At 37.1% G+C, this 14,374-nt stretch overlaps 1 protein-coding gene across 1 annotated transcript in view; it reads right to left on the minus strand.

The window, feature by feature from the left end:
• Positions 1–14,374, minus strand: part of GRM8 (glutamate metabotropic receptor 8) — a gene marked incomplete at both ends in the record, with an annotated part of 334,734 nt that overhangs the window by 175,413 nt on the left and 144,947 nt on the right. The window contains 3 exons of the mRNA XM_082308444.1: positions 9,960–10,097; positions 11,299–11,453; positions 11,936–12,071. Of these exons, the coding sequence (XP_082164570.1) occupies positions 9,960–10,097; positions 11,299–11,453; positions 11,936–12,071 (429 nt within the window). The remainder of the gene's footprint in view (positions 1–9,959; positions 10,098–11,298; positions 11,454–11,935; positions 12,072–14,374) is intronic.

Below are 14,374 nucleotides of genomic sequence, written 5' to 3' on the forward strand. Positions count from 1 at the left end.
AAAACTGCCACTTTTAGAGTCTCAGGCTCTTTTTCAAAATTTAAAAGGAATAAAATGAATTTGTTTCTTGTTTGCTGTAGTTTCAAAAGTCACAAGAAATGTTACCTTGAAGTGCTTCTGGTGCTGGAAATTATTTGTTCATTTCAAGATGACAGAATAACTGTTTATCTATCTGAGAGTCTCTGAAGAACTGCTCTTTCAAGGGTATGGCTCAGGAAAAAGTTTACCAACAGTCAGAACTGAACAGTGAGAGTGAAAAAGCACCCTTATTTTCTAAGCCAAACAATGCTTATGTGGCACTTAAATTCCACTGGACTCCTCCAAACAGGTTTATGACATGTGCAAATGCCAACTCATTTTTCTTCTTTGCTTGAAAGAATAGAACAGGAAAACACTGTTCCAAAAAAAAAAAAAAAAAAAAAATCTAAAAAATGCAATCTCTGGCCCAAAGAATTTATACTTGAGCACATGGAGAAGTAGAGAACAGACGGGAAGCAAGGGAAACTTGAACAGCATAGTAGACCATGGCCTCAGCACACCACCTGCCCCATGACTGCAGAGCTTCTGAAGGCATTGGGGTCTTATTATTTTGTGAGGTCAGGTGGAACATACGCAGTGCATAGACCTTCCCTTTCACTATCTTAAATTTTAACCAAGACAGTAACAAATCGACCAAGACCATCCTTGGCTGCCAAAACTTCAGTAAATGCTGAAGATACCGCAGAAAAACCCCACAACATTAATCAGCCATTGTTTACTGAGGCTGAAGATACCACTAATGGAATCATACCTTATCCCACAGTATCGTTTTAATAAATGGAAAGTAACTTATTTTCCATAGGGTATGTAGCATGTGCGATCACAACACCAGCGACTTTTGTCTCAGTGACAGATCATGTACATTATGTAGATTCATCAAAGATTTTAAATCCTTCATTTGTCTGTCTCCTAGGATTATCTCATCACAGAATAAAAGGATCTTGGCCAGAATAATTAAGTATTTCATTTTTAAACAAAGCCTAAATATAAACCTGAAATATAAACCTTTGTCAACAAGTCCCTTTAAAATATTTTGCGTAATTCAACAGGATATTGCATCCTGAAAATCTATGGTATTATCAATAGGCAAAGAGTCGCATACTCAGATCTGAGGAGTATTTGCTGATAATCTATGTACAGAGGACTGTCATGTATTACCTTCCCTTTCGTTTCTATCTGTGAAAATACCTGTTAGGATGCTAAATTACCTCTAAACATTTAAATAATATAGTCATAATTAATATAAGCATATATTGGAGTTATCTCCAGGATCTTACATGAACTGGGAAGGCAGATTGCTTTGTTGAGAAGGTGGTGATCCATGCAACCATGGAATGGGATTCATTTCACTTGACTTGAGCAATCTAAAAGTGGGGCACCTCATTCAAATTAGTCATCTAGGTCTATTTGCAGTCTGTAAAGAGAGATGGGCATCCTCACAGGGTAAGTCATACCAGTCTAAGCAGCTTACTAAGACATGTGGAGGTGGCCTGCCAGAAGTTAAAGAATTAAGTAAATCCTGTCTCATGAGCTCCACCCAAGGGCAATCCTGCAAGCCTTGAGCATGCACTAGTCCAAAGCTAGAATTTGGGTCAAAATCATTATGCCCAGCCATGCAGTTAAACCAGGGTAAGTTCAATGTAACAAATATACCCCTCCTCCCCTGTACAGATTTTAACACAAATTGGGGACACTTGTGCTTCTACCTGACCTTTCATAAGAACCCTCCATACAAAAACACCTATCTCAAATATTGGATACAAATAATATTCTGGAAATATTAAACTATAATTGGTACATTTAATGGATATATGTATCCATTAAAAGCCAAAGTCTGACCTCCTTTTCTACACTGATTGATACTACAGCCCATTATGTATGCCCCATTGATTTTGCTGGGTGTATTTCTGCAATAAAATTCTACTTGATAGATTAAAAAGCAACTGCATCTGTTTACAGATGACCAATCTGAACTCCCTTCCACAAAAGGTGTGCAATTACTTACAAATCCTTTCAGAGGAACACAAACCATAAGATGATCACCAGGAATACAGCTGTGGCCCTCTAGCTCAAAGGACCATACTAACCTGAAGTAAAATCTCTGGAAATGAGTACAGTGAGGGCCTCAGATGCTCATCATCGACTGCTTCGCTCTGCAGAGGCACACTGTTTGAAAACATAGACATGGTCTCAAGGCACTTGGGCCACCTGGGGAAGAAGGTACCACACAAAGGCCACTTTTTCTCTGCCTGACTGGTATCCCCAACCACGCAACAGACCAGGAAAAAACGTATCATGGACCACTACTTGTGAATATGGAAGAACATTTTCAACCAAATTAACATGCCTGCTGCTGATCTGGGTAACGAAGTTTCACCGCCAAAGTCTTCAACCAGATTAGTTCACAGAACAGTGCTAGAGTGATTGGACAGTGGTCAACAGGTCTGAAGGATGAGTAACCTCCTAGGAGGTTACAACAAGCAGATCAGCCTGTCTGAACACATTCAAGGACATTGAAAACTGTGCAGCTAATGGTCCTTTTTGAAGACTTAAACTATTTTTTATTGTACTACTTGTATTCCAATGAAGCATCTGGTCAGGTAGCAAGTATGCACACTGAATGTGCATACTTATAAAATGTTTAAGCACTGTAACCTGAAATGCTTGAGTAATGGCACAGATGATGTATATATAAAATTAAAACTGTTCTTCCAGCCCTCTCACAAGGCAGGATTACAAGAACTTGCTCAGAAGGAAAAATAACAAATATTTTTTCTACCTGAAGAAGGATATCTGGGACTCAGGCTTATACAAAACATGTCCTCCCATTCACAGCAAGAGTCTGTTTGTGGCAGACCAGGGGAGCAAACTGATGAAGAACAGCATGCAACACTTAGATTAGACTTCCCTGTTCTACTAGCGTCTGTCCAGAGTGGTTGGGCTGGTACTGGAAATGACGGAGTAACTTACTATTGTCTCCCACAAACAAGGATTGTGTGCAGATTACATTCTTACATACGTGACATCTAAGCTACATCATAAGTAATATTAGCTACAAGTTTTCCGAGGTTCCATTTGAGAAGGTGCAGTTCCAGAGTTCACACAAAATTGTACTTAAAGCAACAATCCATTTTCTAATATATGCCATTCTTGCAGATGCTCTGAGCTGGAATAAGAATTTCTGAACTCATAAGTTACTAGCAAACACATCCACACGTGCACATACATATGCGTATTAAAAGTATTCCAACTCGGCCGCAAGTGTATCAAATCTCAAATGGCAAGATACTCTATTTAAATGATTGTGCAGTGGAATATGACTCATAACTTTGTAAGACATCATAAATCTAAAATTGATACATTTTCTGACAGAATATAAGACTTTAATTCCTATTTATGAATAAAATTATAGAGAAACAAAGACATCTATGGAGTATATCAACAATTTCTTCTTCATATTAGAATAATAAGCTTTTTTAAATTATACATTTTGTAGATGAATCTAAGTTTTGACACAGGATTGAGAAGTGATATTCCACTGGATATGTTATAAAGAGATTTAAAAATACTAACAACTGGTGAAATACTAAAACGGGTGGCACCAAGTTAAATGAAGAAATCAAATCAATGAATAGGCAGTGTACGTTAGGTCCCCTGATTTGACAGCTCTCAGACATACTGAGTAATACTTATGCACATTAGCAGTTGCTGGAATGAAATACTATTCAACTTGAATCTTCTGAAATTCTGTAGTTTCTGGAATAAGAGCCAGAACTGGCACTTTGTAAGACAACTTAATGGGACCACTGCAGTGCAGCTACCTGTAACGCACAATTTTCATAGTTCTGAGATAATGTCCAAAGCAGAATAAAAAACAGCTCAGACTATGGCAAATACTCCTCAAAGTCTTTCGTGTCCAATTGATGTGATGGGTAGCAAAGATTCAACAGTCAACTTGGCTCCTGCTTATCACGCTGCAAATCTGACTACTGTGATTTTTACATAGAATTACTGTACTTACACAAAACAGCAATAGACATTTTATAAATATAGATAAAAAGTCAAAAATCCTTCTGCAATATGTTTATAAGCTGCTTTTCAAATGGGAATCAAGAAAATGGCAAACAACAGCAAAAGAAAAGAAAAATAAGAATTGCCTTTTCTACATCATATACCTAAACATAGTGGTCACAACACTCAAGTCGCACAAAGATAGACAGCATGCAGCTCTTTCTGTGTGCTCACAAACAGTCCCTCCTGAGCCTTAGTGCCTCTTGGGAATTGTGGTACAGCTCACCATGTGTCTCAACTGCATCTATGCCAATTGTGTTTAACTTCGTGTAGGTCTCATCAAGAAAAAAAAAAAAAAACCAACACTTTAGAAGTGATTTTATGGTAATAGAACCATTACTCAAACTAAATAGCAATGCACTGTACCTCTGCAAGATTCACATTCTGCTACTGAAATTTTCAATTTGTTCTACAAATTTTTCAGAATGTGGCTGCATATGCAGCCATATTTCTTTCTATTAATATTTTTAGGTGCAATTGTATTTTCAAAGAGGTTAGTTAAGAGAAAACAATTAAGTAATGTATTTGTAAAGTTCCTAGGTATGTATGATGTCTATTATACTGCACTGTGATTTTTTTTTTCAGTGAAACGAATAGTTCAGTTTGATAGAGCAAATTGAAATTACACTAATTTATACAGGTCTCTATATGCTTTTGGAAACTCTTCCATCTTTATTTTTAGCAGTGCAGTCAGTCATTATAGGCAGTTAAAGGCTGATTAGGTTTGCAGAGTAGTTAAAATGCTAACCATACAGAACAGGGGGAGAGACTACTTCTATAGGGATGTGCATGAAGGAGCTTTTTTAATTAACATTTTTGTTGAGGTTTTATTAAAGGGCCACATTTTGCTGTTCAAAGACTGTAAATACTATGATAAATGCATGCTTTGAAGGGATGCTATGGGGAAAATCCAGAAGAAATCTCAATGGAACCATATCTTCTCATGTCAGATTTGAATTTGAGACTACCATTGTACACATTAAAACATAATACAGTAAGTAACTTTACTTCATGTTAAATTTCTACCTGCTTATGCATGCAAACACAAATATCTACATTTCTATGCACATATGTATGTAAAGAAGACTTCTTCAGATTTTTTTGTTAGAATTAAATCAAATATTAACATTCTGTGAGGTTAATGGAAGCAAATCTGAGTACATCTCATTTAATTCTTACCCTTCTTCCTTAACTCTTCATCATTAATGCTGCTTTCTTATTCTATCACTGTGTTTTGGTCTTCTGAAAGAGCGATGGTGCATATTGTCAGCCCCACAATTCAATATGATTTTTAGAAGAGACAATTAATAGCTCAACAATTGAAAGCTGGAGTTAACAACACAACACCAGGAATAAATCTGGTCAGTCCACAATGTTTCTAAGGAATGCTAAATCTGTAGCTACCAAAAACTTGGCCCACCAACTAAGTCTAGTGGGAAGCTGAGGGTATGGGAAAATTCTCCAGGATGTCAAAGTAGAGCGAGCGGCATACTGTCTCTGCCATCTCCCGCAACTACGATGCAAGCCCTTCCTCTTGAAGAATGTAGGTAATCAAAAGGATGAATGCTGTCTCTGTCTTTGCAGTTTTCTGCTGGGGCACTGGGATAGGTGAAAAGCTTCTCATCTCCTCACTTCTCATTCCCACAAAGAGATTCCAGTGCGAAAGAAAAGCTGTTGAAGATCCCTGAAAGATTCATGTCTCACTAAAGATCTTTGTATTGAATATAGAAAACCTGCACCTTGAATAAATATGTAAAGTGAGGCTTGTAACCTCTACAGACAGTTCAATCTTTGTAGTGCTCCATTCTTTTCCATTTTGCTGTAGTAAGACAAACGAGTTTCTCTGCAAATGTCTTTTCCCTTCCCCGATTAAAAAAGTTTAAGGGCAGTCATTGAATTATTGGTTCATGTTTACTAAGTGAGTGGCCCAATTTGATTTTTTTTTTTTTAATTCCAGACAGGTTGGAAAAGAAAACCTCTAATATTTTTCAATGAACTATTCTAATCTTGAGGATTTGATCAATGTACACTCACATTTAGAAACACATAGAGCTAGTTGCAAATCAATAGTGGCAAAGCCATTGCTTTTTCAAAGTTTAGGTGAACCATTGCTTTCTGTCAACTGGCAAAAATCAGAAAGCAAATGATCAGGCAAACTCAAAATAAATTTATTATTTTATGTATCTCCAAAGCACAAATTCTTTTAGGAATAAGAAGCAACAGTAACCACAAATAAACAGTATTTTAAAACAGTTTTAAAATAGCAGTTTTCTTTAAATAAACTGTTCAAGGCATTCCAACATTAGACTATAATAATCAGTAATGTATAAGGACAGAAAGAGGTAAGAAGGCTTATGCCCTTTTGTAATTCTTAATCTTGAAGAAGGAGAGGAAATCCCTTTCAGGACTTTCAGCGCTAAAAAGACTGTTGATTTTACATGGAAAAGAAGAGAGGAATATTTTTTGCTATAAAGCTTTTTCTAGTATCTTCATAGGTAAAAAAAAAAAAAAAAGCTTGAAATGGGATTAGGTTGGTAGCATCCTGACTGCAGGTAGTAAAAATTTAAAGCTATGAAGAGATAACTCGACTAAACAGAGAACAGAGATATCAGTTTTGTTGTTGTTGGGACTTACGAATGTCATATGAGAAAAAGATTCAAGTACTTCCTAGCTAAGATAAACAAGAATGCCTAACAAAACACAACCCAAGCCTAAGAAAACTTTATACCTACCGATTTGCCTTTTAGTATCTTTGGAGAAGATTTTTAGATTACGGCTGTATCTTGAGCTTTTGGATTTCTTTTGGTGTATCACTGGCTATTGATATGATATACAAATTGGGCTGCTGGGCAAAAGACAAAAGGGATCTTATTATCTACAGTGCCCAAATAAAATATGAGGAAATTAGGATAAACGGTGGTTTTAAGTTCAGTCTTCAAGACCTGAACTAGAGATGGGAATACATTCCTTTTAAGCACTGAGCTGAAATTTTGGACTGAGAAAGTACACATAAAGTTTCAGAGAAAACCCACTGGAAGGACAACTGGCAACTGGGACAAGCCGAGGATTAGTCTTCAATATTAAGTTATAAACAATTAAACATAACAGCTCCTATATCCTTACTGAAATTCAGGGGTTCATTAATTTCTTTCATTTACCGCCATTATTTCAGAGCAGACTTGGCCATGAAGTAACATCTTTGGCCTCTCAAGGGAAAGATAAATTCATGGGTGGGATATTCTCCTCTTTAATCCTTAGCAGATGTAGAAGATCACAGCAGACTGACTCATCTGCTTTGAGGGCTGTGGTATGAAGAACCAGCCAGGATTTCATTGCTGCCTCTGTTTTATGCACAGGAGGCCATGACAAATGATCTGGGGTGGGTAAAGATGCCATTTGTGATTCTATAGGTCTAGACTGGGGGGGGTGTCATTCCCCCATTCTCCACCTAGCATTTCTCCTTAAATCGCAGGAGGTTTATTTTGAACTTCCAGCCTCATCTCTTGATTCAGTTTACTTAAAAGGAACACATTTTGTTTATTTTTGTTATCCAACCCTTTAAATTTGAGTTAGATAAGCATAGGGATCGTGATAAATCATCAGCTTGTTTCAAGTCTGCTGCTGTCCAAGTGTCTTTTCCACTTTAAGTGGTTTTAGTCAAGGGTCCTATCACTTGTAGATACTCTTGCTTGCAGAAGAATTCATAGCTTTTTCCCCTGCAGGTGAAAATGCATGTGTAACTTTTTTTTTTTCTTTTATAGAATGCTTTGGGATGGAAGGGACCTTTAAAGGCCATCTAGTGAAACCCCTCTACAATTGGCAGGCACACCTACAACTAGATCAGGTTGCTCACAGCCCCATCCAGCCTGGCCTTGAATGTTTCCAAGGATGGGGCACCTACCACCTCTCTGGGCAACCTGTTCCAGTGTTTCACCACCCTCATCATGAAAGAGTTTTTCCTTCTATCTAGTCTAAACCTACCCTTTTTTAGTTTAAAACCTTCATATGAGACTGCCCACATCTTAATCCCATCCCTTGATACTATGTTAACTTTCTGGGTGCAGAAAATAGGTTTTCTTTCTGTTTTCAGGCACAGAGAGCATACCATAATTTTGTTTCATGAAATATACAGATATCCATTTCAAATCGCAAATTACTTCGAATCTATCAAGATACGGCCTATGCATTTTATACACTACTTTTCACTTGGTAATTCAATTTGACAGATGTGATGAGGCTGAGACAAGTCATACAACCATCTGTGGTAACATTTAGAGCTTCCCAAACTACAGCACATACACCACTCATTCCACCTGAAGAACTTCAAAAAAGCATCTATTTTCAACTTAAAATAGTAAAAACAAAATAATCCCTCCCCAGACACGGGTAACTACCCAGCCATGACTTACTGCTATATGAATCAAGGCCAAGGAGTAAAGGATTAGAGTAACGAGCTATCATTTAGCTCGGTGACGAAGTGAATATCATCCTTTTGTTTGTGGAGTATGTAGTAGAAGGCAGAAGACAAGGCGTCGTCGTTGAAATGAGAGAGTGCATGCATGGCTCTCATATTTCTGTCTGAGATACACGTGGGCAGCGCGAAGCCCAGTGCAGTCTTTGAATTGATGGCACAGTACACATACAATAAATCTGATGGTTCAGGAAGTGCAGGACTGATGGTGCATGTGCTTGGAGACTGCATGGTATGTCTGGCTGACAAACCCAGGAGAACTGGGGTGCTGGTATGCAGTTTGTGTTTGCAGAAAGTTTGGAAGGGCACCCCCATTATAAAGGCTACATGACAGTGTCACCAGGCAGCCAGAAATCCTGGAACAGCAACTGAACAAAAATGTTCATGTTCCATGTGGAAAACATTATTTGGTGAAAGAAAACACTGACAGGGATATCAAGGCACATGAATGACTTACGTATGCAGTGCAGAAAGTTGTGTCTTACTGCTGCCACTAGTCACAGAGATGGTGGTCACCACCAGTACTGCTGGGGGTGGTGGCAGTAATTAAGCAAATGACACTGGGAGCCCTGACATTAGGCAAGAACTATCCATACAAAGTGTAACATAAACAGTCTGCTGTAGTCACAGAAGACCAAAGGTAACAATTTTGTCATAAACCCTGCAAGGAACAGCAAGAAGCCAACATCTCATAGGTGAGTTAAACTCAGGGCTACTGATGCGACTGCTATGTTAGCTGTGGTGACAATTATGTCTGGCTATGATGCCTGCGCAAGCAGGTTTGAGAACACCAGTGCCAGTTACATAGAGTTTTTACTCAAACTTCATAGAGACTTTCAGCTTTATAATATGATACAGAATCCTGTTCTTTTCACATGAGGACAAGTAATAAGGACATATTGATTTGATTTTCACTCTTTCCTCAAACACAGTTTGTAAACTAAATAAGGAGTTCACGACCTATCATCGAGACCTCAATAGTTTAAACAAAAATTTAGTTTTCTCTGTATATACTTCAGGGATAACAATATGAGAATTACTGTGATGTGCCCATTCACCAAAAAAACCAATCATATTGACAACTATAGATGGGGTGAGAGAGAGGGTCATTGAAAACATGAATGGAATTGAACCACAGCCACAGGTCTTTAATAAAATCTGTACCATCACTGGATTTGTGCAAATTAACTACTAACTTCCTCAAATATTGCCCATGAATTTTTTCTTCAGGTTTAAGAAAAAAATGTCACACTTTTCTTACAACACAATAATTTGTATTGGGGAACTGAAGGGAGCCAGAAGAGTGATGAAAAGAAAGCAGTTCCTTTCCTGCACTCTAATAAACAACTTACAGATAATGTTTTACTTTCACAGTTACCTGTGCATTTCTTGATATTGCTATTTCTTTTTCCATGTGATCCTAACTTGCATCCAAAGTTCTCCTCCCAAAATTCTGCAAACCATACATTTCTTCGATTGTTAGCAAGTGTTCGGCTCCGAAAATATCTATCAAATCCTACATTTAAGAGAAGTGAAAGAAGCATTAAAATATGATACAGCATAAAAATAGTCTTTTAAAAACAAGAACAGATTTTGTATAAATATCAGAACAAGAAAAAAACTTTACATACAAACTACTATAATAAGGTATTTTACGAGCATAGTATCATCTAAGGATTAAAAAAATAGTATATTTATTATTATCCCATATTTTCTGTAGATCAAGATTTTTTAAAATAGCTACAGCAGTTAAAGAGTCTCTGAAGCTCCAGCAGAATTCTATAATTTAAAAAATGCAATGCAGATTGTTAGGGAAATAGCTTAATTTTAATACACAGATGACCCAAGAAAAGAATTGGATACCTACAAGAAATTAGACAAACTATAATTACTACTTAGTCAAAGACTGTGATTCAAATAAATTTCATTTCAAGGCCACCTAAAATCACCAGGTACCTCTTTGCTGAACCAGAGGGCTTCCAGACCACCTAAAATTATGCTTCTATTTATATATTTAATGACCCTAGTTGAGAAACTAAAGATTCCTGCTTAAACCTGATCAAATTCTGCATCAGCCTTACCCCTACAACCCATCAGCCATAATGAAATCATGACTAACACACACCATCTGGGTTAAGATCTTTACAAATGTTTCCATGTGGCTAAATTCTCCAAGTAGCATCAATAGTGCTCAGTTTTTCTAATTGTTTACCAGTTTAGAGCACTTACCCAGACAGTAAGACATGTTACTATGTCCAGTACTCTCCCAGGAATAAGGTGATTCAAACCAACAACTTCCACTTCATCCACTAAATCAGAAACTTTGTTAATATCTTCTTAAAGTAAGTTTAGGAGAGGAAAGCAGAGCCTAGATTGATCTCCTCACAGGAGAATGAGCTGACTCATTATCATCCATCCAATACCCTCCTTTTTTGTCCCAAAGGACCACCAGGCTATGGGTAAGAAGCTCTCCACCACACATGCTCTAGTTATTAGACAATTATAAGATTGCCTAATTGCAGATTCAGCATCTCTTCATCTCAACAGAGATATTAAATGAATATTGGATCAGGCCAACTCAAATTACTTAGTTGGAAAGTTTTCCCTGATTTCCCTGTAATCAAGGACTACGCGATTTTTTAAATTATTTTTTAAGGAGATTTAGAGTGCTTGAACATTGTCAGAAAATGAGGGGTTTGTGCCGTGTTCATTCCTACCATCTATTGATGTTCTTTTGGGCAGAATGGTTACTGCTCCTTCCGCAATCTCTTCCTGCTGCTGAACTGGTGAAATTTTTGACCCCCAACTATCTGAGCCAATCCACAGGAAATGTCCAGATTGGTTAGCTTTTTTGGCTGCTTCCAGTATTCGCCTGAAAATAAACAACAAATGACTAATTAAACAAACTGCACTTACAAAGAACTTTAGAATCCACAGCATTAATTCTGGCTATGCATAAGTAAGCTCACACTAACCAATTAGTCAATAGTTTTCACAGTCTAAAGCATATTCAGCAACAGCTGTAGTGAACTCAAGATATACTACTGTACAAGTTAATTTTTTTTCTTCTTTAGCCATATTTTTCTAGCATTCTTATTGATTTCTTCCTTTTCAGTCACCAAATAACAATCTATTAGGGCTGCACTCTTAGGAACTAGAAGCAGGTTAGATCTCCACAAAATAAAGGACCAGCACACTGTATAATTGCAACTCAATTTCTTATCACCAGATTTCCAAGCATTTTTCCTTGGGACTGAATCTGAAACCTCCTGTGTTACTCTATTCTGCACCAGCCAATTGAGCACCTCTGTGGAGAGAGAACATCTTCAATACACAAAATTAAGAAACAGGCACCTAATATCATCTTCATTCGCAAACATGATCACTGCTCGAGCATTTGGAGTTTCCAACAAACGCTTGATGATCTTTTCAAATTCTCCTGGTCTTGGTTCTCGAGGGATTTTGAGCGACTGAGCAATGCAAACACCTCCTGAGAAGGAAAAAAAAAGGGATTTTAACACACTAAATATCCACAGTTTAGATAATCCATAGTTAACCAGGCAGGCAAAGAAAACAAGATGCTAATTTGAGATACAGCAGTGCAGCCAAAAGTTACCTTATCTACGTATTTTGAAATATGCACTGTATAAACTTACACATTTAATGCTGCATTAAAGAGTACAACTCAGTTACCTGTTACTTTATTTTTTACATAACATTTTAAACAACATCCTGAGCCAGATCCTCAAGCACCGCACTCTGGCTCAGCTGGACTGAGTTCCACAGACCTACCCCAACTTATGTCAGCTGAGAACCCAGCCTTGCCACAGGAATACATTTAACCACGGAGCCACAATTTGACAGTCACCTTATGTTCATAATGTGGCTTTCCAGCACCAGGTACTATCATACACCTCTGCTTTTGCAACAGAGAGTATACGGTTAACAATAAATGCTGCGGTTACAGAATCAAGTAGAGACTTTGAAATGTTCTCTTACGAACGAATACATACAGATCACCTCTAATTGTTATTATGACATTCTTAATTAAGTTGTCTTAATTATTTAAGAGGTTTTGGGTTGTCAATGAATATTCTAAATTACTAATCAGCATATGAACACAAACTCAGAGGTGATATTTATATCTCTTCCTGACAGAAGGAGGAAAGTGCTAATTGAAATCTTTACATTTTACCTGTCCTGCAAAAAGGGACAAATTTCTACAGAAACTCTGTGATTTCTAATGGCTTTTACACAGTGGTGCAGGGGAATCTCTACTCCCCAGTTACAACACTTATCTATGTTTGAGCAGGATGTTTCTCTCCTTCTCTCAAGGAGAGAAATTCCTTGAGCCTGTTTCATGAAGCACTGAGTCCGGATTGATACCAACTTCCTGTACCATCGATGATCTTTCTGTGATTGTCTGCTGGTTTGTTTATTTTAATTATTGTTTTCTTTAAGAACTATTGCCTGATTTGCATTGGTACATCTAACTCCCACCAATATTTGCTCTTGCCTGTTCTTAGTCCCAAAATAAGATCCTCTTGTGGAGAATCTAATCATTAACAAAACCAGAATATTAAGAACATGAGAAAATGTTTATTTCTAACAAAAAGTGACATGTTACTAGACAAAGGCAAAGCAAATGATAATTTTTGCATCTCTGCATCTAAATACTTCTATACTGAAGATTACCTTCAGTATGAGTAAGAATGTGTTTTAAAAGAGCTGTTCTATTTTTAATGAATGCTGGTATTTATTTTCTGGTGTATAAGATCATTTGGGGCACACACATGTCTATGTATTAAAGGTAATTAGACAACTAAAGTCACAGTTAGATGGCTATGTTGTATATGGGGAGGCTTTCCAACTTTCTTAACAGGCTTGTCCTTCCTATCAAAACATCAACCTTATATTTTCCCAAGGTACTTCACAAATTAGGTTGATACACACTGTCAGTGATAGGAACAAAACCAAAGTCCAGCCAGATGCAGCTTGGGATGTAGACTACATGAAGACGTTACAGAGGTCTCTTGTGCCAGCTTTCTCAAGCTGAATGTATTTAATCTTTAAGTAAAACAAACAAACAAAATAAAGGTATTTATGAAGCCTTTTTTATTTCTTTTACTCAAAGAATGAGTGGGAATGGTTCAAAGTTGCCCCATGCCTGTCAGTGTTTAAGAGGCATTTGGACAATGCCCATGCTTTAACTTTTGGTCAGCCCTGAACTGGTCAGGCAGTTGGACTGGATGATCATGGTAAGTCCCTTCCAACTGAATTATTCTATTCTATTCTATTCTATTCTATGTAATATTTAGAAAATGCTGGGGATTCCTTATCAGATTTTGTTCTGCCTTTGCAGAATCTCATCAACCTCTATAGTTCTCTGGACAGGCAGATCCTAAGTTTGAATCAAGTTTAGACATGGCATAAATGAAGCATGGAATTAGCAACTGCCAGTATAAAAATAACAACTTTCAAATGAAATCAGCCCATTTTAGTCACAGGCAAACATATCACCTTTTTCAGCTATGCATCAATTTCTTGGGAAGTTACATTATTATTTTATTAGCTTGAGAGATGTATAGATTTATCCCGAATTCTTCTCTGCTTTACATGAAAGAAATAACATTTGCAAATCAGAACACCTGCCATTTCTAAGAAAAATTGTTTGTACACATTTCTTTACCATCTATAAATAGCATAAAGATACAACATAAATAATTTATTCTCAACTGCTTTAAAATGGAATATAGTGCCTTTCTCTGGCAACACATTTCTTCACATTTTTAT

Source organism: Platalea leucorodia (genome assembly GCF_965183815.1).
Source record: "Platalea leucorodia genome assembly, chromosome: 4".
Classification (NCBI taxonomy): Eukaryota; Metazoa; Chordata; class Aves; order Pelecaniformes; family Threskiornithidae; genus Platalea; species Platalea leucorodia.